Source organism: Cnephaeus nilssonii (assembly GCF_951640355.1).
Source record: "Cnephaeus nilssonii genome assembly, chromosome: 21".
NCBI classification, from domain to species: Eukaryota; Metazoa; Chordata; class Mammalia; order Chiroptera; family Vespertilionidae; genus Cnephaeus; species Cnephaeus nilssonii.
In genome coordinates this window covers 19603874-19627192 of record NC_137092.1, presented here as the reverse complement: position 1 = coordinate 19627192, position 23319 = coordinate 19603874, and the positions used below count along the sequence as shown (strand labels likewise).

At 38.2% G+C, this 23319-nt stretch overlaps 1 protein-coding gene across 5 annotated transcripts in view; it reads right to left on the bottom strand.

Moving 5' to 3' along the window:
• RABGAP1L (RAB GTPase activating protein 1 like) overlaps positions 1 to 23319 on the bottom strand; it is a 462901-nt gene that overhangs the window by 85009 nt on the left and 354573 nt on the right. For 4 of the 5 annotated variants that reach the window (XR_013812987.1, XM_079761776.1, XM_079761779.1 and 1 more), the window contains one exon: positions 21005 to 21133. Coding sequence is in view for 4 of the 5 variants with exons in the window: in XM_079761776.1 (XP_079617902.1) it covers positions 21005 to 21133 (129 nt within the window). In the remaining variant the exon portion in view is untranslated. Of the gene's footprint in view, positions 1 to 16590; positions 17288 to 21004; positions 21134 to 23319 lie in introns of those variants that run through there. The other variant, XM_079761778.1, reaches the window with a different exon arrangement.

Sequence of the window (23319 nt, the reverse complement as noted above, 5' to 3'; positions counted from 1 at the left end):
AATGATGATCAATCTGCATATTACTCTTTTATTAGATAGGATAGAGGCCTGGTACAGGGGTGGGGGCCAGCTGGTTTGCCCTGAAGGGTGTCCCGGGTCAGGTGGGGGTTCCCTTGGGGTGTGGGGCAGCCTGAGCGAGGGGCCTGTGGTGGTTTGCAGGCCGGCCACGCCCCCTGGCAACCCAAGCAAGGCCTTGGTATCTGGAATTTATTTTCCTTCTACAATTGAAACTTTGTAGCCTGGAGCGGAGCCAAGCCTGGGGCTCCCTCCGCGGCCGCAGCCATTTGTGTTGGGGTTATAATTGAAACTTTGTTGCCTTAAGCGGTTGGCCTGGCCAGGGTGTGCGGAAAGCTTTGCTTCCCCTGTTGCTGGCGGCAACCCTGGCCTGCTCTCTCAAGCTCCATTCTGCAGCCATTTGTTTGAATTTGTTTACCTTCTATAATTGAAACTTTGTAGCTTGAGTGGAGGCTTAGGCCTGCAACGGCTATGGAAAGCTTGGCTTGCTCTGTTACCTGGGAAACCTTGCTCTCTGTGGCTATAGCCATCTTGGTTTGGGTTAATTTGCATACTCGCCCTGATTGGCTGGTGGGCGTGGCTTGGCTGGTGGGCGTGGCTTATGTAGCGGATTGTTGGTTAATTTGCATATTTTATTAGTGAGGATTAATAAAAATTTGTGGATAATTTTAATATTTGTGAATAACAATTTCTTTTGCTTCTCCTAATGGCCAAGCAGTTCTTTGAGATACTTTACTACTTACGCCAAAATAGAAGCATATGAAGAAAATAGGTCTGAGATAGGGTAATAATGAAGCTTTGAAAGTCATAGTGGGAAGACTGAAACCTCTGACAAGTGAGCACGCCAGGACTAAGTGACAGCACATGGCAGCTGGGTAGAACCACTTCCCACCCCAAAGCCCTTAGCTCAGATACTCCTCTCATATACTTCTGGGTCAATAACCTAAAAATAAAGTCTTTATAGGTATGTATTAACCATTTCCATTTAATCTCCAAGTGTTTCCCTCTCCTAAAACTTTAATCTATTTCCTGTAAAGAAAATAGTTTCGTGGCATTAAAAACACAATATTGGAGAATTCTGTATTCATGAATTAGAAAACATTTCTTTACCCAGCATATGTCATTGATAGGGTATTTTGTTGGAAACAAATAACTAAAGCAAATGATGAATACAGAGCAATGTAAGTACAAGGGTGATAGGAGAAAAGAGACATTCACATTAAATATACTGTGTTTTTTGTTTTGTTTTTGTTACAAACAACACATATAAGAATATTATTAATGCAGAAATTAGAATAAATTCCAAGTGAAACAACTCCTCCCTTGTCCCCCAATCACCACACTGTTGTCCATGTCCATGAGGTCTCTCTTTTTTTTCTTTTAATGGTCAATAAAGAAACATATAGGGGGGGACAATGGTAAGATATGTACACATATAATACCTTAATAAAAAAATTTAAAAAAATAAATAAATAACTAAATAAAAAAGAAAGAAACATATAAATTTAAAATAAATAAGTCCTTCAAACCTTTACTGATATGGGCTTATTAGTTATTTTGGTGGTTGCTAAGCAACGTTCTCTTCTGTAGGCCTAAACCACATGAAATTATAAGGTTTTCAGAAAAAGATAAATTGAATGTAAAATTAGGGAATGGCATTTAAAAAGAAAAAAGGGAAAAGCATTAACTTGCTAATCAGGCTGACAGAGAGATTTAGTGACTTGCAACAGTGGTTAAACATTTTGTTTTCCACCAGCACCAAATGGGGTGGTCCTTTCATACACGAATATTGTAATAGTGATCATTATATTCGCCTCTACACTCAACAGCCTAACTATTTTGAATATTGCAAATTAAATCAGATCAGAATACTCCAATTACTGCTACTAACAGTGATCTCTATGGATCGCTTTCTCTAATAGTTATTTTCCTCAAATCCCGAGTTTCAGGGTATGTAACAACTCTGGTTTGTATTATATATATATATATATATATATATATATATATATATATATATATATATATATATATATATATATATTTTACTTAATGTAACATGAAATAAGTAAAGCCACAGCTTCATGATGCTGCTTAAACTACTACATCCCTGAAAAGTTTGTTCTCTGATACAACATTGTGGAATAATTGTTCTTACAGGCATTACTTATATCAACTCATTGAGTAAAAAGGAGTGCTATTTAATCTATTAGGTATAATTATGGAAACTTTTTTAAAAAGGAAAAAGGCAGGTAACTGAAAGGAAAATTACTGTAGAATTTCAACTGTTGCGGAAGAAAAGATAGAAAGTCGAATACAGTTCTATCATTTTGAGGATTCAGGGAAAATTCCCCACCCAACCCTGTATTTCTCCTCTTCCTCATTTTTAATATCATGTTGCTAGTTGTGCAAATGGTGTAGGGTTGCAAGTGCCAACCCCTTATACACACAGTCTGTTCCTCCCTGAGTTTTCTTAAAGTCCACAATGGGCAAAGCTTAATGCAGAGGCGAGTGAGGGTCAGCTTTAATAAACAGTCAATGAAAAGAACCTAGAAGTGCAAGGAATATCTTATCTTCACGAAGGAGAAGAAAAATGCATGTGTCTGGGTTGTAACTATTCCTTGTGTTAGTTCTGCAACCAAAACACTGTGAGCTTCTTATTTTATTTTAAAACAACAACACTGGACTTAATGATTGGTTCAATTTTGGCTTAGCAGTCATTGACTGCACTTTGAAGCATTATGTGAGAATTATAATCTATGAAAGAATTACTCAATCTTTAAACCTGCTCAGGTCAGATACATATCAGCTAGTAGGAACTTTGAGTGCTTCCTCTGTTTTCCCATAGTAATAACAGTGCCTCAGACCAAACTCAAGAATCCATTGTGAAAATCTAATTGTCTAAAGAGGGGCAAAACGCTAAGAACAAGCAAGGAGTTTGTAATGATTTGTGTGGTTAAAATGTGAGTTTTAATGGCCTTCATTTTGTTTTCAACACCTACCAGAATTAAACGTGAGTAGACACTCCGAATTTTAGAACTCTTATATTGAGTCACAAATACAAAAGTTTCTCAACTTGGCACCATAACTTTTGGGAAGAGTAATTGTATTGTTGTAGGGAGCTGTCCTATGCCCCTTAAGCTGTTTGGTACCATCACTGGCCTCTGCACACTAGATACCAGTAGTACCCATCCCCCATGGTTGTGACAACTCCAAAATTTCTAGACATTGCCAAATGTACCCTGGGGACAAAACTGCCCTGAGTTGAGAACCATAGATATATAGTATATTAAAATTATGGGGAGGTGTTTTTTTTTTTTTATCTGAAATTGACCTGTAACCATTAGACTTTAAAACATAATTTCTAGGTTTTCAGACCCTGCTGATGTTGCCGCAGGTCCTATGAAAATTATCAATAAATGAGTCACTGATTAACATCTGTGAACTTATTTTTACTTTGATAAGATCTTTGCTTCATAGATTACAACCAGAATATTTAAATATTCTTTTCATTTTTTAGCTTTATTGATGTGTAACTGACAAAAATTGCATATATTTAAGGGCCCTAATGAAAGCAAGAGCTTTTCTAACCTTTGGCCTCTGTATAGGACACAGTCATCCCATCTTCCACAGAGCACAGGAAACTCCCAGGGCTAAGTAGGGTAGAAACAAGCTTCCTCCAGCACCTTTTAGACTGGAGAAGTTGCAGGCTTGAATGGGGCCATGGGAGTGATCCATGGTTCAGACTTGCTATAGACTCCCAAAATAGAAATGGATTGTCTCTAATACTAAAACATCTGACCTAAACTCAATGATAATTTGACAGCCCACACTTAATGAAAAATCAGGCTTTCCTCAAAATGTGATTTTAGGTAATTTATTCTCTTTATTGAGAATATCAGACTTTCAAGAGGGTTGGGATAGGAGAGAGAGAGAGAACACTGAAAAAGGCATTTTTAAAAAAGCATTTACATTGAGTATTACAGTCAGAATTCTTAATAGGCAAGAAGTTTTATTTCAAATTCACTGGTGGAATCTATAAATATATCACTCATTTCCTGGTTGCTTAGGCCATTAAGGGTCTAATCTATTTCCTGAGCTGAAACTAGCTAATGGAAAAATATTTAGAATAGTAATCATCTAGAGAGATGGGCACTTGGCAGCTATTCACCCAAAACATATTCTTGGTCATAATTCCCTTCTGTAATTTACATGGTTTCTACAGGAATAATCTACTTTTTTACAATGAAAGGCCTTTGCTAATAAAACATGGTAAGGTTCCCCTTTCTCTACCCCTAATGTTTTATAAAAAACTGAATTTACTTCCTACCTTCCCTCAAGAGGAGTCATAAGGTCCAGCATGACAAATAGACTGATAAATAAATAATTAGAAAACAATGTAAGAATATGTCTAACTGGCTAATCCATTGGCCAAAGATTTAGATGGGGTTGTTCTGGTTTCAACAGGCCCTACTAGAGATATGCACATATTCTGACATATTTTCTATCTCTCCCAAGTGTTTACCATGAGAAACCCTTTGACATCTATTATTGGATGTCTAAAGGGAGAAAAGATATTTCTCAGTGTTGATTTGATGACTATTTTAATACACAGTGTATAAATTTAATTGTACATGATTGTTAAACTAGGCAAGGAAGGGAGAGGTGATCGAGGTCTTCATCAATTCTGCTTTGCAAGGAGGGTGCTATTAGCAGGTGAGAATAAATAGCTGCAGGAGTAAAATCTTTGAAATGAATTAGTGGGCCAAACAGAAGGAAAGGGAGAGTTATCTTACATAGAGAATAGGAAGCAATTAATCCTTCAACTCTTCTCATGCCTCAAGCATATCAAATCCCCTCACTCCCTATACAAACCTCCTTACATCCTAATCTACACAAATTGCCTAGTCACATATGACAGCAAATGTATACAGAAGAAAGATGAGAAAAGAAAGGAATGAGAATGAAATTAGGTCCTTGGTGTCATCTTGAAAGAAAATTAACATCTTTCAACATGATGCTGGCTGCTGAAATAGTAAATCGCAGAATATTGGTGATTTAAAATAACAGCTTATTTTTGTTCATGGGAAATTCGGCTGGCAAGAGGGTGGGGTTGGGGGTTTCATTTAGAACTCTCACTGATGGGGATTCTATCATCTTCAACATGTGGTTTCCAAGTCAATTTGGATGCCAATATCCAAATGGCACAAGAGGTAGAGCACATGGAAGCAATATGGGAACTTAAAAAAAAAAAAAAACACAGCCAGACTAAAGGAAGAAATGCTCATCACTTTTACTCTCATTCCCCTGCCAGACTGTCATATGACTACACCTGACTGCAGAGAAGGCTGGGAAATGTAGTGTAGCTGTATTAACAGGAAGAAAGGAAAATAGGTTTGGTGTCATTAGCCAATCTCTGCAGTGTCTTTCCCAGACTATTATACCTTATCTGAAAATACACTCAGATCTTATTTCTCAAGGATGTAAATTTAAATGGTATATTTATTCCAATAAAATTCTACTACTTAACATATTTCCCTCCCAATAAAAATTACTATAAAATGGATATAGCCTGCAAAAGATACATTTTCATTATCATTACACACTGGCTTATTCAAAGATGAGCTTAACTACATAAAAATATGTTTATATCTCTTTAATTTTATTATCTTTACTTCTGCCTTTAAAATGGCTCTCTATTTTTACATTTTCTCAATCTATTATTTCTCATAGAAGTCAGATAATCTCTTGAAAACCCTTCAAAAGATTTGCATTGTACTTAGAATAAAATAAAAAATCTTGAACAAGGCCTGTGAGCTTCTGCAAGAATCTGGTCTCTGGCTTCTTCTCCAAACTCATTAGCAGCACTAATTTTGCTCACTCTGTACCAGTCTATCAGTTCCCTGAAAAGATGAACGGCCTTTCTGCCTACGGGCCTTCCCACATAGCATTTCCTCGGTCCAGAGGGGGTTTTTTTTGTTTTTTTTAAAATATATTTTATTGATTTTTTACAGAGAGGAAGAGAGAGGGATAGAGAGTCAGAAACATCGATGAGAGAGAAACATAGATCAGCTGCCTCTTGCACACCCACAACTGGGGATGTGCCCGCAACCAAGGCACATGCCCCTGACCGGAATTGAACCTGGGACCCTTGAGTCCGCAGGCCGATGCTCTATCCACTGAGCCAAACCGGTTTCGGCTCCAGAGGGTTTTTATATTTTTCTTTTTACCATGGGAGAATGGAACTGATTCACTCAAGCACTGAGGCCAAGGCAAGCAAAGAACCACTTTGCAGAGGGTGGGCTTTCCCCCAGTTCACCTCGTGACAGAGAAGCCCACTGGAGGCTCTGGCTATGTCTTTGTGTCCTGCATGAGGTCTGGTAAAACTCAAGATCTAGGCCACCAGGAACTGGCAAATACTCAAATAACAAACATAGCTTTAGAATTCACTTATACTTCAAGATTCAGCTTTTCACAGGATTTGTGGCTTCTAAATTTTTTCCTTACTTTCCCACTAACTCAGCCATACATTTAAAACTATTTTAAAATTATTTTATCCAGAACTTTTAGAGGTTCTGTACTGAGGCTTTAGACTAACATCTAGTCTAGTCTTTTGCCAGAAACAAGAGATCTCCTGCAGCATACCTTACCCACCTCTTCAGCAGGCTAGCTCCTGTGAATCGGGGGCACCATCTCAAACAAGTTTTCCTCCACCCTCTTTCCCAATCTAAATGAGCTTCGTACTACTTTCTCTCTTGCAACACACTTCTCTTTTCCTTTGTAACCCTGATCAGGGGGACAGGAATCTTGTCTGTTGTGATTATTACTAAATAAAGCACCTGGCACAGTGCTAGGACAGAGTAGCTATACAAGAAATCTTAACTACTCATTAAGCAAAAGAATGACTGTTGGAAATTTAATATAACCATAGGGAATCAGAGTCGTTTTAAATCATGTAAGTGACCAATTGATATTGGCAATATTAAATAACATTTAAATATTGACTGCCTTTAAAAATTATGCAGTATAGTAAAAGGTTAATACAAAAAAAAAAAATAGTGAGGAGAGGTAGTAAAATACAGACTCTGAAATTGACTGCCTGGATTCAAACTTCAGCTCCATGACTTATCAGCCAAGGGGCCTTTGGTAGAAACTTAAACATGCTGTACCTGTTTTCTGATCTGTAAAATCGGGCCACTACGAGTACTTCAGGATGGTAAGGTGGCAAGTCAATGATAATCATCTAGGCATCCAAGGAAATAGGGTATCATTGTGGCTGTTATCTTCGCAAAGACAATGTTAACCAATGGTGCCGTCAAACAAAAATGGCAACTTGCATAGAATCAGAAGGGGAAATATGTAGGAACGGCAAGCTGTAGAAGGCGGTGTGGGTTATAGATGTGCCAGCAAGCGGCAGGAGCACACAGACACACCTCGGGGAGGCAGGGAGGAGCTGGTTCAAGGGCGTCCACGGCCAGCCTGTAGACATGACAGACCTAGTGGTCAGGGGAGGAGGGGCTGCTGGAGAGAGCCTGGATGGGCCTGCCTTCTTCTTCTACAAATGCTCAGAGCATGTTGCTCACTCGATCCATCACCCACTCTCTGAGGGAAGGACATCTTTGGATCTGATTTCAGGCTCAGTTCATTGAAACTAGTCGGGAGCATCTGCCAAGCAGCATGATTAAGTTGTGTGCCTTCTGACAGCAGCAAGTTTCTCCAGTCATTAAAGGCAGTTCGCCTAGTACAGCAGTTTTCCTGACAAATGCAGTACTCTATTCATGGACCCTATTTTTCAAAAGACAAAACACTAGATCTTTCCCATTTTCTTTGTTCCTTTTAAACAGCATTTGTCTCCAAATATTGAGAATAATATATTACACAACCTCCTCTCCTGTGCTCATTCCCCACCCCCAGATCCTGGGTCCATCTACAATCAAGTCAATAGAGTTGGGATTTTGTGATACTACACTGAAGACAGGTCTGATTATTTTTATAACGAATAATGTTTTACCCTCTTTTAGAAGGTGTGAATCTAGTTATTTTTCAGTCACTCTGAGACCACATGCCCAGGGCCCTCATGAAAAATTTACATTAAGATGAGTTTAACTACATCACCTATATTAAGATTCTAAAGTTACATCTGCAGGGGTAAAATGACTAAAGCTGAACGGTGAGATGAACTAGGTGAGGATTGGTAAGATGAGACTGCTTTGCCAGGCAGACAACTCCAGTGAAAGTGTGCGGAGGAAACTGGAGAAGATAAAAACCGAAGCCAGAGAGCCTGGTTGGTCTGAGGCGGCTTTAACAGTCCCATACAGCAATGTTAGGGGCCTGAAGCCATGACTTCTAAGGCTCTGAGAGATTCCACTTTGTCAGACAATTCTCTTGATACTTTCCCTTATAGGGGTAATGTCAGTGATTTGACTTCTTAAACAATGGCCATCCTAAAGTTTGGTGAAATATTTTAGAATAAAAGGTTTCATGTAAACAAATGAAGTCCTTATGTTCCATGTAGTATTCAAATTATGTTATTGCTTAAGATACTTTTTCTATTATCATAAAATATAGATACTCTTCTATCAATGGGCATCCTAATAATATATAACTTATTTACTTGCACAACTCAATTCCTCTTTCAGGAAAGGAGGGTACTTAGGGAGGTCGTGGCTTATATAAGATGTGATACAATATAAAGGCAGGACTATAAAGAAGTTAATGCAATATGACCATATGAGAACAGGGTACATAAGATAAATTAGAACTTTTAATAAGCAAATATACATGCCAGAGAAAATTCCCTGCCAACCAAGCAGGCTGATGAAAGTGGAGGGCAAAGTCGTGAAGAAGAATACGATCTTTTTATATAATCTCAGAGTTTAGGAGACAATGGGAGAAATTAGGCAGGCAGACAAACACAGGACACTGCCATGTGTTAGCAGATCATGGAGATACAGCTCTGGTTTGCCCAGTAAGATTATTTTCAGAAGAATCTGTTGACTATGATGAGAAAGGCATTGTCATGGGCAGAACTGTATGCCCCTCAAATTCACAATTTGTAGCCCTAATTCCAGGTTCCTCAGAATATAACTATCTGGAGACAGGGCCTTTAAAGAGATAATTAAGTTAAAATGGGGTAGGTAGAGTGGATCCTGATCCAATATGGCCAGTATCCCATTAGGATAGTGGCACGCAGAGGGGAGGCAGTGAGGACACAATGAGAAGGCAGCCACCTGCGAGACAAGGAGAGAAGCCTCAGAAGAAACCAAATCTGTAGACACTGATCTTGGACCTTTAGTCCACAAGATTGTGAGAAAATAAATGTCTGCTGTTTAAGCCTCACAGTCTGTGGTATTTGATGAAGCCAAGCAGACTATCACAGACATGAAAATGGGGGACAGACATGAGACCCAGGTAAAAAAGTACTGTCTGTTTAGGAACCAACTTATTGAGACGTTTCGGCATACAGTAAGAGCTAGGGGGAAGTACAGCGATGCTAAGGGTGAGAGATAACAGAGGGGATGCAGTACCTGAAAAAGAAGGAAACACCGCAGAGAAAACACTGATAAATGTGTCGAATCTGTGCCAAAGTCAGGAATGCAAGCATCCCCTAGCCCCGTGGTCGGCAAACTGCGGCTCACGAGCCACATGCTGCTCTTTGGCCCCTTGAGTATGGCTCTTCCACAAAATACCACGGCCTGGGCAAGTCTATTTTGAAGAAGTGGCATTAGAAGAAGTTTAAGTTTAAAAAATTTGGCTCTCAAAAGAAATTTCAATCATTGTACTGTTGATATTTGGCTCTGTTGACTAATGAGTTTACCGACCACTGCCCTAGCCTAAACCACGTAACAAAACACTGAGTTTTACCACCTCTTCATGAGATTTGTACTTCAAGATTCCCAATAATAATAATAATAATAATAATAATAATAATAATAATAGCAACTACAAGAAGTATTTGAAAGACACTATGTGAACTACATATTATAGTGTTTTGGGCAGAAAGTAGTACAGGCAGGGAAAAGGTAAAATTCTAGACATTGTAAATGAAAGAAATAGCTCTCTCTCACAGGCGGCAACAATAGAAAGCCCCCAAGCCAGATAAATCGACAGTGGGAAAAGATTGCCCATTTAATCACAACTTTCAACTACAGCAAGGAATATAATTTTCCACTCAGCAGTTTGTTTGCCTTTAAGTGGAGCTTCGGAAAATGGGACAAACAGCAGTTGGAGACATGTGAATAACATTAACAAATTTTCACTATCTTTTTCAGGTTGAAATTCTCGTTTATATGTGTTTCCATCATTTCAAAAGAAAATAACTTTTCTCAGGGTGGAAGAGAGGAGAAGAGAAAAAGGCATAATAGTAAAATACGTAGGTTCTCCAGAGTATTAATGAGACTCAGTTAGTTGACAGCTATATGCTAAATGGGTCCATAAGTTGGAGAAACAGGAATATACTCTACAGTGCTCCTGGAGTAGAGGGTCAATGGAAGTGTTTGGAATACTAACCCCCCAGCATCCGATGGCCCAGCCTTCTTAACCTAGCCTATTCTAAACCCCGAAGACATCTACATTTATTTTTATCACTACCTAAAAAATTAAATTATTTCCACTGAGTGGAAACAAGGGCAGAGAGAAACATCTCTGTTTTCTTGTCCAAATAGAACCCCAAACACAATTTGTGAAGCATATTTTAACTCTAATCTTTAATATGAATTCAAGTAGTAAAAAAAGAAATCGAAGAACTGTGGATTTCATAAATAGTTGAGGGAAAATATTTATTACCACTATCTCCAAACAGTGAAGATGAGTTCGAATTTTATTCTCCAACACAGATACACATGAATCATAACAACTGGATAAAAGGTAATTGGCAAAACACTGCAGAAAGGTCTATGAAATATGAACACTCCCATTTAAGAGCACAATCATTAGTCTTACTAAGACCTTAGAAAACTGCTGAGCATGAAACTGTTGCACGGGAAATACTTAAAGTTTGAAGGGAGAGAAACTACCAGTTAGAACAACAGTCCTGAAGTATTATTTTGCTGTTAATTCTATGTGGAAAGCTCTGACACGGTACCAAGTGTGGAATGCATATACGGGCATAACGCTTTATTACTACTATGGTTTATTCTTTCTTTTTCTAAAAAAAGAGACTCCCATATAAAAAATTATGTCTATTTATCTTACTTTTCTTTGGGGTAAAATAATTTAATGATTTATATGGATTAGCTCATGAGACAATAGCCAGGGTCACCCATCATTTTAAAATGTCTACATAGCTTTCTCAATAAACTGAAAGAAAATAACATGCAGAAGTGGGTGTAATGGTAGAAAACAATGGCAGAAGTAAATAAAAGAGACCAATGCATTCCAGCTGACTCCGAACAGCTGGAGAGGCTGAGCTTTCTGAGTGTGGAGGGGACCTGGGCCTGGGCATCTGGCGCTCTGGCCTGTTTTCTCCACATGTTAGTAATGGTTTCAGAGCCTGTCCAGCTATAACATGTTCCCCGCTCATTCCGACAATGCATGACTTACGAGAGGCGAGATCAAACTGTATGAATGCCCGTTTGGGGGATAAACAAAACCAGTGTCCCAAATCTGAGGCGCACTGAGGATCATGAATGTTAATAAAAGTCTCCAAAGAAAAAAGAGGCAAATGTTTTGATATAGAAACTACCCCATTATCAATTTGTTTATTATCATGTTTCTGTATCCTATAACATAATAAACATTTCCCCAGCAGATTATGACACTTTAAACCAAATATTCCCAACTGTGGTTGTCAATGTAGAACCTTTACAGGAACAGAACACGATTGAAAATGACCCTCTTCATGGTGCACAGAACGGCACACATTTTAGTTGCATGGAGTCCACAAAAGCATCTGTGTGGCCTCACTGCTTATTCTAAGTAAGCCTCCATTTGAGAGATTACAATCTTGTTTACACACAGCAACAACAGCCAGAAATAAATAGAAAGCAGCATGAAGAAACTAGAGGAAAATTGCTTTTAATACAAATATTCTTTATAGTGTTGCTCTAGTGTGAAAGTTACTTCAACTAGTCAAGTTCAAATCTATGGTTGCAAATATGAAGGTGTTAGAAGAAAACATAGTAATTTATAGCCCTAGCCGGTTTGGCTCAGTGGATAGAGTGTTGGCCTGTGGACTGAAAGGTCTCAGGTTCGATTCTGGTCAAGGGCATATGCCCCAGTTGCAGGCTTGATCCCCAGTAGGGGGCATGCAAGAGGCAGCCGATGAATGATTCTCATCATTGGTGTTTCTCTCTCTCTCTCCTCCCTTCCTCTCTGAAATCAATAAAAATATATTATTAAAAAATAGTAATTTATAGGTAAACAAATTTAGCATCTCACATTAAAAACATGTTTTGTGAGAGGCAATATCAAATTGCATTATTCCACTGTGGGAGATGGCATTGCTGTCCACCACAGTATCTAGCTAGGAAACTGAGCTGGAAGCAGAGCTTAGAAATTTCGGAGGCAAGCAGCTACCATGGCAACATTTTGTCACTGATGGCTACCTCTCCAGCGCAGGGTAGGAAGACATTTCTGGTGTGCAGAAGGAAGATGCCCGGGCAGGACTTTGTTTTAGCCACTAGGGGCCCTTCTCATTTCCCTGGCTCTTCTAGTATTGCCTCTGCCATCTTTGGTTTTTCTGTCTCCAATTCATCTCAATGCATTAACCTCAGTTAACAACAGAAAAACTTAAGCACAGGTCAGTATTATCTTCCAGTGTCACTAACCTGTTTTTAAAACGTGAGAATTTTGGAGAAAGATGCTCTTTTTCTTAGGTAAACACCATCAGGGATCTAATGTCCTCTGTCACCGTTCTCCCTGTTCACGGGGTTCAATTATGCTTTGTACTTCTTCCCCACCTTCTTTCCTGTGGTCTCTCAGTTCCCACCTGTCTCCACTTGCTTTTCTACAGTCAGGTTCAATGATCCGTCACGTCAACCACTCTCTGGCTACTAGCCTCATCTCCTTGACCCTGTGGTGTGCTGGGTAATCAACAACCAGTTCCTGACCCAGTTCCTCAGAATGACTGTTAATATTCAAAAACTGTGTGAGCCAGTTAAGTCATTGGTACCTTGAAATTGGCCACTGTAGGAGAATTCATATATGGAAATTGGCAAAAGTTACCAATCAGGGATTTCCCTTTTGCTCATCCCTCTCGTTCCCCCAAGATGTGGTTTATTAGGGCACCATTCTCCTGGCCCCACTGCCCTTCCTTTGCCTCAGCTCTGAGTAAAAATAACTGTCTGCTTCTCTCATGCATACATGTGGGCTGCTGAGTATTTCAAGAGAAACTCACAAGCATTTCAGATTTTGCCACTATGAATTCATTATCTCCAACAATTCTTTTGTGTTTTCCAGTTAGTTCTTCTATTCTCTACCATGTCTATCTAAAAGCTTTTCCATGTTCTTTAACCCTTTGCACTCGCTTGCTTTTTTCTCAATTCCTTTATTCTAATGCTAACCGTGTCGAGTCACACTCAACATCCGAGTGCAAAAGGTTAAACTTTTGACTCTATATTCCTTTCATTCTAGAATTTGCTTAGTTGAACTAACAGAAACCTTCAAATGGAGTATTTTCAACTTTGTCTTTACCGAACTGCACATTCTCTTTATCCCCCTCTATTCCTTGCTCAGTCCCTCCTGCTGTAATGGAAGAAAGGCCCATTCTTCTTCTTCTTTTTAATGTTTGTTTTTAATTGATTTCAGAGAAGAAGGGAGAGGGAGAGAGAGAAACATCAATGATGAGAGGGAATCATTGATCGGCTGTCTCCTGCACGCCCCCTAATGGGGATCAAGCCCGCAACCCAAGCATGTGCCCTGACTGGGAATCAAACCTGGGACCCTTCAGTCCGCAGGCCGACGCTCTATCCACTGAGCTGAACCAGCTAGGGCAAGGCCCATTCTTTTGAGTCTAATCCTGTATCTCCTCAGAAGCCTGTCTCTGCTATCTTCACCTTTCTTAATTGAATCTTCAATTTTTCTCTTTCTATGGGCCTTTCCTTCTTATTTGAAGATGGAGTGCTCTGGTCCTTAGATATCAGCCCTCATCATTCTCTAAGCCAGTGATGGCGAACCTATGACACGCGTGTCAGCACTGACACGCATAGCCATTTCTGCTGACACACGGCCGCTGAGGTGGCCGCATGCCGAGGATGAAACATTTGTTGCTCCTGAGGATGAAACATTTGCGAAATAATGTTTTTTCCTCAAAGTGACACACTACCCGAGTTATGCTCAGTTTTTTGGCGAACTTTGACACACCAAGCTCAAAAGGTTGCCCATCACTGCTCTAAGCTAAGGTCACATTGGCCTACTCCTAGTTTCTTAAACATCCCTCCCTCCCTCTCACCTCGCAGGGTTTACATATGCTGTTCCTTCCGTCGGGGATGCTTTGTAATCTCAGTTTAGGAAAGTGTTCTCTAAGTCACTGAGTCAAAGACAGGTCCCTTTGCTCTTTGCTCTCATGTATTCTTATATCTCTTTTGAGCATTTTCTCACTTTGTAACTGTACATTTATTAAGGTGATTATCTAATTGTCATTTTCTGCACAACAGTATAAACTCCATGAGTTCAGAGAGCATATTTGCTTTTGTTCAATCTTGTATTCCCTGGGTTTAGCACAGTGCCTGGCATATATTAAGTGCTCAATGAAGAAATTGATTCATTGAGCTTTTTTAACATTTAAAGACTCATCCTTCTTATCCTCCAAAAATCCATCTCAAGCTCGTGTCTACTTATCTTGTCTCTTGTACTCTATTTTGCCGGCTATCTCTTCCATCCCCCATGTTCTCCCCATAAGAACCTTCTTAGAAGAGTTGTTTCATTCTCCTTTTTCCATTTACTCACCCTCCACATATTGCTTGAATCACTGGCTTTTATAATTCATCATCCACTGAAATAGTTCTCAATAAGGCCATTAAGGACATCTTTATCATTAACTATTGCACAATGACCACTTTCTACTCCTGGGTACCTTATATGACCTCTAAGCATTTTTCAATATCTTCCTAAGTGAAAACAGATACAATTCCCCTTAGTGTTCACACTTCATACTCTTCTGGGTTTCCTCTGCCTTCCCACTCTTACTGGCTTCTACTTCTCAGCCCATCTTTTATGTATTAATGCACCTACCCTCAACCCTTCTCTGGGTTCCTCTATGAGAATTCATCCATGGTTTCAATACTGATGACATATAAATGTCTACTTTTAGCTCAGATCTCACTTCAATATCCACCTGCCTACATGATATTTCTATGTACTTGGATATGAATTTGTGGATATACACCACCAACTTAACATGTCTAACACAACTCATTATCTTTCATCCTTGTAATTTGTTCTCCTTTGTTTATCCCCTTTTGCAGTGATTACTACCAAGTTGACTAAGAATCCTGAATGTCATCAGTGTCTGTTGATTCTCTCTGTGGAATACCTTTGGAATCGGTCTACATTTCTCCAGCCCATAACAAATGCTCAGGTCATTTCTCACCTGGATTACTGTAATTGTCCCTGAATTGGTCTGTCACCAATATAGAACCTTATCACTTTCAATCCATTCTCCACATAGCAGCCGGAATGTCCCTACTCAAATAAAAATCTGATTACTTCTGTCTCCTACTTAAAACCTCTCAAGGCTTCCCACTGCCCCTAGGATAAAATCCAAATTGCTTACCATGGCCTCCATGGCTCTGCCCAGCTGTCTGGTTGCTGCTTACTTCTCTAGTCTTCCATTTACTCCCCTCATTCCCTATTCTCCAGTCATGACCTCTAGCTTAGGTCTTGGACTGCTCCATCTGTTCTTACCTCTGGGCCTCTGCATATTCTTTGCAGGGAATATCCTACCCCCTACACACAACTTAAGTCCTGCCAATTCTTGAGGTTTCACCTTAACTCTTATTCCTCTGAGAAGTCCCCTTGCACACAACAGGCACTCAATAAATTACCTTTCTTTCCTAATTGCCATGCTTTAATTTAATGTCAGATTTTGTGGTTTTGATTTTACTCAAGCTATTTTATTAATAAAACACAAACAAAATAGGCTGATTTATATTTTTAAATATTCTTTTATAAAGACCTACCAACAGAATATTTTGAGTGATGTGATGAATCTTGCTACTATAGAAGCCCATCATAAACATGGCATTTGCAAAATTATTATAATAAAAACCAACTTAAAAAAGACTTGCTTCCCAGTCTTACATGTCCATAGACCTAAGGTGTATGCAGATGTTTTATTCTTCTAATTCCCCTTTTTATTTTTATCAGAATAATGCCAGCTAAATGAATTCATTACAATTAAAAGATTCAAATTTTTAATATTTCATCATTTTCATACATAGCACCTACTTGAACCATAAGAATGCATAAATATTGAATTAAATTATACACAAATGTCTAATATCTGATGGTTTTTTACCAACAAGAATAATAATTTCATCAACTCAACCTAATATAATACAAATAATATTGAATAAAATATATAGAAAAAAAGCAATCAGATCAAGACTAATTATAAAGGTTATGTGTATATGCACTTGAATATATATAGGTATCCCATTATGGACTCTTATGCTCTATAGAAATATAATTTGCTTATTAACAAATTTCAGATTGTCCCACAATAGAGGCTGATTTTTTTTAGTCACTGAGTTCCCTTTAAGAATCCAATGAAAGCTATATATTGTTTCACCAGAGGAAAAATGTTCATATGCTTATATAAATAAATATAAATTTCTACTGATTCAGAGTTCATGAAGCCAAGATCCAAGTTTAAGAAGCTAGGCAACAGCAGAGGTTTTGTTTGGTTTTTGCACTTCCTCCTATTAGGAAGTTGTCCAACCTCATCTATTGAACTTGTCTCTTTTCTCTCCTATCTTATGTCTTTTTGTTTTACGTTCTGGATCATTTTCTTAACTTTATTTTGCAAGCCTTCTGTTGGATTTCTTTTACAAATTTTTTGGATTATTTTGTTGTTGTTGTTAATCTTCACCCAAGGATATTTTTCCATTGATCTTTTTTAAAGAGAGTGGATGAGAGGGAAAGACAGAGAGAAACATCAATGTGAGAGAAACACATCAATTGGTTGCCTCCTGCATACACCCCAACCAGGGCCTGGGCTGGAGAGGAGCCTGCAACCAAGGTACATGTCCTTGACTGGAATCGAACCGGGGACCCTTTGGTCTGAAGGCCGATGCTTTATCCACTGAGCCAAACAGGGTAGAGCCAGAGTTTTTACCTATAAGGTAATAATTGAATGATGATATTAAACAAAAGCTGACTTCCCGGTCAAGTGCAGGATATTCATATGTTAAGTATTAAGTAACCAAATGACTTTTTCAAAAGGCTGACAGGTCAGCATATTTCTGATGTTAGCCTGGCTGAAACCATAGGAGCTGAGGGAGATAGAATACTTTGAAATCATGTTAGTTAAATTAGAAAAAATAAACACCAAAAGATATTCCTGATATTTATCTAATCCACCATGGTTCAATAATACATCCTGTTGGTACACTCAGAAATAAGCCACATACAGAGGTAATGAGTTAATTTTTACCTGCAACTGTTACATATATTTTAAAACCAGTCCATTCACTGAAATCACTGATCACCTAGATCCTTAAAGTTAGAGGAAGTGATTAATTTTGTTGGGAAATTTAATGAGAACACTAAGAAAATACAACTGTTTGCAAATACTAACTTTGAAAAGAATTAAAATACAGAAAAGAATTTTTATTACTTTGACAAAACATTACCTTTAATCTTAAATAGGCTGTAGATAAGAATTGTGCGTTCAACATTTTTGCCTGTCCCATGCCTGCCGTCACCTGTGTCTGTGAACGCTTTGTCTAACACGTTTCCTAAAATTTCCAGTAGCCAGCATGCACTGCTGCAGTGAGGGCCTCGTGACCCACGTCCTTAGCACATTCCCATTTCCATTATTCAGTGTGGCACCTCATCCTCCACACACTCTCACAGGCTGCATGGGATCGGAATGGGGCAGGGGGAGGAGGTGCAAACAGTGGGATAGGCCTTAGATTTTTTTCAAAACTGAAAATCATTGTGAAAATGATTTAGTAGGTTGTAACTAGCTTTTTGGTTTGGAAATTTTTCTTGGGGGAAGGGTTGAAGTTTAAAATGAAGTAGAATACAACACAGTGAAAGAGAAAACATCAGAGTACATCATGTATTGTAAGAGTAGCCTCTCTTCAGGTATATGTGTGTGTATGTATGTAATGGGTAAGTCATGGTGACAAGTGTTAATAATACTGTATTGCATATTTGAAAGTAGCTATGATAGTGGATCTTGAAAGGTTTTACCACAAGAAAAAAATTGTAATTATGTAATTATGTAAATATTGAATCATTATGTTGTACACATGAAACTAATGTTTTGTCAATTATACCTTAACTAGAGGCCTGGTGCACAAATTCGTGCACGGGTGAGGGCCAATCGGGCCGGCTGGGGGGAGGGGCCATGTGTGGTTGGTTGGCTGGCCCCGCCCCCTGGTCAAACTCCCAGTCAAACCCCCTGTCGAGGGGACAATTTGCACATTAGCCTTTTATTATATAGGATTTTTTTAAAAATGGTGTCCTGTGAGACTGTTTTAAATATCAAAGAAAATCACTCTCCTTAGATAATGCAAAACAAAATAACAACCCTATTATTACTTCAAAAATAGATACTTTATATCTCTCCATTCATGGGCAAATAAATCACTCTGGTTGTACCTAACCCTTTCATTCCAGGAATGGTCCAGTCAGATCATATTTTGGACTTGTTTTCTAACACTCTATTTCTGCGTCTCTCAGGTTCCATATTTCTGGCTTGACAATTGCTAATTACCTCCATCTTCTGAGGAACTTCATAAAATACAGTGGAAAAGTCTTTCCCTGTGAGTTTCATATTTTTGGATGGTTTTTCTGGATTTTTCACTCTCAATGATTTTCCAATGCTATGAGATTTCCCTTGAAAACATTTAACTTTCCACCTTACTTGTACCTCTTAACTCTCTACTCTTCTATTCTTAGAAATGGATGTTTTATTTTAATAGATTCCTACAGCACTGCCCCAGTTTCTAATACTTTTCTATGACAGCTCTGGAATAATCAGCTGGCTGAAGAAAACACATCAAACTTACCATCCATAAAAATCAATCAAAGCCACTATGACCACTGGAATGCATTTTCAAGGTCTACAGATAAAGGTGGCTCACACTCAGTCATTTGGCCCAGCCTAACAAAATAATCAGCCAGAGGCTTTAAAAGTTTGCATTTCATGATGAAGTCTTCAAAGGTCTACCTTTCTTAGTATCTTTAGAAAATTATTTCTTTGAATATAGAGTTCATTTGAAAGACAATATATATTTTAATCAGTTATTTCCTTTCAGTATTGATTTGTACATTTTAACATTTAGAATTTACTTTAAGTTAAATTCAGGAAAAAAGTGTTACACCAAAAAAGTGTTACAGTGAGTTTGGTGCTCAAGTGCAATCTATGTCAAAGTACATTTTAAGTAATGAGCTTAACAAGTTGATGGCAAATCTATCTTCTAATTGCTCAGTCCAAAATCAGTGGAATCCTCTTGACTCCTCTCTTCCTCTGACACCCACATTTAATATATCATGAATCACTGGTTCTCTTTAAAAAGATACCCAGGTTCCAACCACCTCCATCTCTGCCCTGTCTCCATCCCCACAGTTATCACCCTTGTTTAATCTACCATAATTTCTCTGAGTATCACGGCAAAACTCGGTCTGAGTTTCCTATTTCTATTCCTACCTTCCTATAGTCTGTTCTCAACAGTGGACATTGTGATCCTCTGAAACCTCAGACAGAGCATACCATTCTTCCACTCAAATCTCTTCCCACTTCATTCAAAGTAAAGCCTAAATCCTCACAATGGTTGACATTTCCTGGCTCCCTTCGAGCTCTCTAACTTCCTCTCCTATCACTCTCCTTTTCATTCACTTCGCTCCAGCTACACTGGCCTTTTTGCTGTTCCTCAAACCCACCAGGCATGAGCCAACCTCAGGGCCTTTGAACTAACTGCTAGAATGATCCTTTCCTAGACATCTCCAAGACTAACCCACCTCCTTCACCTTCTCAGTGAAGTCTACTCTAACTAAAACAACAGTAACTTTCTCCTTCTTCACTGATCCCACCTTGCTTATTTTTCCCTACTTTTTATTTCTTCATAGCTATTTATCCATTTCTAACATATTAAATATATTCTTTAGTTATTATGTTGTTCACTCTCTATTTCCTTAAGCAAGAAAGTAAGGTCCATAAGACCTGCGATCCTTGCCTGTTCGTTCAGAAAGAAATGTATATTAATATCATGATGAGGTAAAAAAAATTCCCTAGTATAGTCCCAAGGTAAATTGGTGCCAAATTAAAAAAAAAAAGTGACCTCTCACCTTGATATTAAAACTTTCTGGATAGATTTCTATTTCAAATTATTTTATATAATGTGTTTAGTTTTATCAGACATATGATAAGAAGCAATCTATCCATAGTATTTGGCAAGTATGGGATGCAAATGGACCGATAAAGACTCAAAGCTTTCCAAGTCCCTTAGAGAAAGGAAAGCACTGCCTAAGCAGACTTTTCTTGCTTTGTCCTAAATAATCTTAAAACAGATGGTAAAAGCTAAATACTAGGTCTTCTGCCATGGAAACCACTATCACAGCAGCCCATTCTAGAGTCTTACCTATAAAATAAATGTTTGTCTCCCTATTGTTACTATCTGAACCTGCCAATTTTCACTCTAAATCATACTAGAAGGTATGGCTACTATATACTTATCAGCCTGACAAAAAAGTCTGGGAGAGACTAGTTCACACACACATCACCTTAAACACAGTCAAAATCCAGCAACATACACCGGGACCGGGTTTACATAATTATGCATTCAAGTTCCACCTTTATGACATGTAAATTTGTGTATCTTACCTTGATATTACAAGCCTGCTCCATCAATCTTCTTGCATTTTCCTCTGCCCTGTATCTCTTTGGAAGCTGAACTCTGAAGAACTTTAAAGCCCCTTCAAAATCAGCCTGCAGAAGATCTTCCTTTGAGGTCTGCAAAATAATCACCCAGATCATCACGACATCTTAGCCTGCATTCATGAAAAACATGTTGAAAAAAGAACTTCTATTTTCTGAAATGGACTTTTTGCAGCTAATATCTAGGTTAGTTCTAAAACATTTTAGAAAGAGATTTCTAACCTCTTGACGCAAAGTTGAAATAAGTCACCATAAATCCTAGAAGCAATATAATAATTAATTAACAGGCTAACATATTTAATTTATATTGCCTGAAGATTTCAATGGTGAATCGTGGCAATGCTAACCAAGTTACACCTGTGAGAGAAAAGTAAATGCCAGGGGGAAAAATTGAAACCCTGGGACTAATCTGTGACTTTACGGGCATTTTACAGATATTACTACAAAGCTTGCTGAAGACACAGACAATGCAATCAGAGCCCATCCGAGTTACCTAATAAACACATAATTGGAGGATAGCTTTTCAGCAGCTCATGATGGAAATAAGAAATTGATCGAATACCTTAAAGAATGCTATGGTTACCAGAGGGAAGGGGGGTTGGAGAGTACTAAAGTGTAAAGGGGACCAAATATATGGTGGTAAAAGATTACTTGACTTTGGATAGTGGGCACACAATGCAATATATAGATCATGTGCCATAGAAATGTACATTTGAAACCAATAATAATCTCATTAACCAATATCATCCCAATACAATTAAAAAAAGAATGCTATGAAAAGTAAATGAAGTAAGCCACTTAACTACTGAACTTCTTATGAAAACTACTGTTTGCAAATTTTACTTCCTTAAGAAATAACAACCACTTAGAAATAAGTACATGTATGCACAGAAAAAAGACTAAAAGGAAATGAAATAAAATTTTTCTCTGGATAGCATCATGCTTGGGTATTTTTTAAAAACATATTTTGTTGTATTTTCTGCAGGAAAAATTTTGTAATAAGAAAGACACTAAGTATTTTAATAAATAACTATAAGTGATTTATGGAAAATACCTGATACAAATTATAGATTCAGGCAGACTCAGTAACATAGAAGTAAGCCAAAAAGAAATTAGATGTTTTAAGAGTCAGTACTTAATTATCCAAGACTTCAGTAATAAAATGAGAAAAAAAAAACAAAAACAAAAACACGGAGGCTAGGAATCATAGAACTAAGCACAAGTTCAAAATATTACTTTATTTAAATTCAGAAGTACAATCGATTAACTATTAAGACTGCACTGAAAGAGTATAAGGAAGTCAGAGAAATTCCTGCTCATAATAGGGTCTGAGTTGCTATCATCACCTCTGTGGTCCAGGCCATTGTTATTTCTCAGGTGAGCCACCACAGTAACTTCCTAACTGGCCTCCCTGTTTCTACTCTTGGCTCCCCATAATCTACTCTCCCCATGATACCCCTTCAACTCATGTCACGCTTCCATTTAAAGCCCTACAAGGGTTCCTACTGTGCTCAGAATAAAAACCCAAATTTTCAACATTTCCCACAGAACCCTTCATAATCTGCCCCCATTCCCCTCCATCCTCATCTTGAACCACATCCCTCTCAGGCACACTGGCTCTCTTTCTGGTTTCTATACATACCAGGTTCATCCATAACTGAAGGCTACTGCCCTAGCTGTTCTCTCTACCCAGAACATTCTTCTCCCAGCTCTTCATAACACTCACCTTTTGCTTTCCAAATTTTCTGTCATAAAATGATTATAGGAAATGTGTTTACTAACTATATCTTCCAAGGTAACACTACTTCTTTCATTTGAATAGGTTATATAAAAAGATTACCTGGACAGTTAAAAACACTTAAACAATTCCAACTTCTATTTCCTTCCAAGTAGGTAGAAAGAAACAGCCAGAGCTCAAAGGTAAGTGGGATGTTAATGTATCATCCTTCCCACTCTCCTAGTAAGATGAATTAAGTAAATTGTTAGGTACACGGTAGATACCACATTCATGAATTCCATGGGTTCATAAAGGTTCCACTTTATGCCAACCCAGTATTTTTTAATCAAAATTTATACAATGCAGATTAGAAATTGGGTTTAGGACTTATTTTGATATAAACTTGATTTTTATATTTGGGCAGCATCAGAAGTCTACACAGCAATCTCTCTATCTGGGACTCTAACTTCTTTGAAGAGTTATAATCTCTTTCCAATGAGCCATCTTTTATCCCCTGCTCTTTAATTCTCTGCTTAGAAGTAAT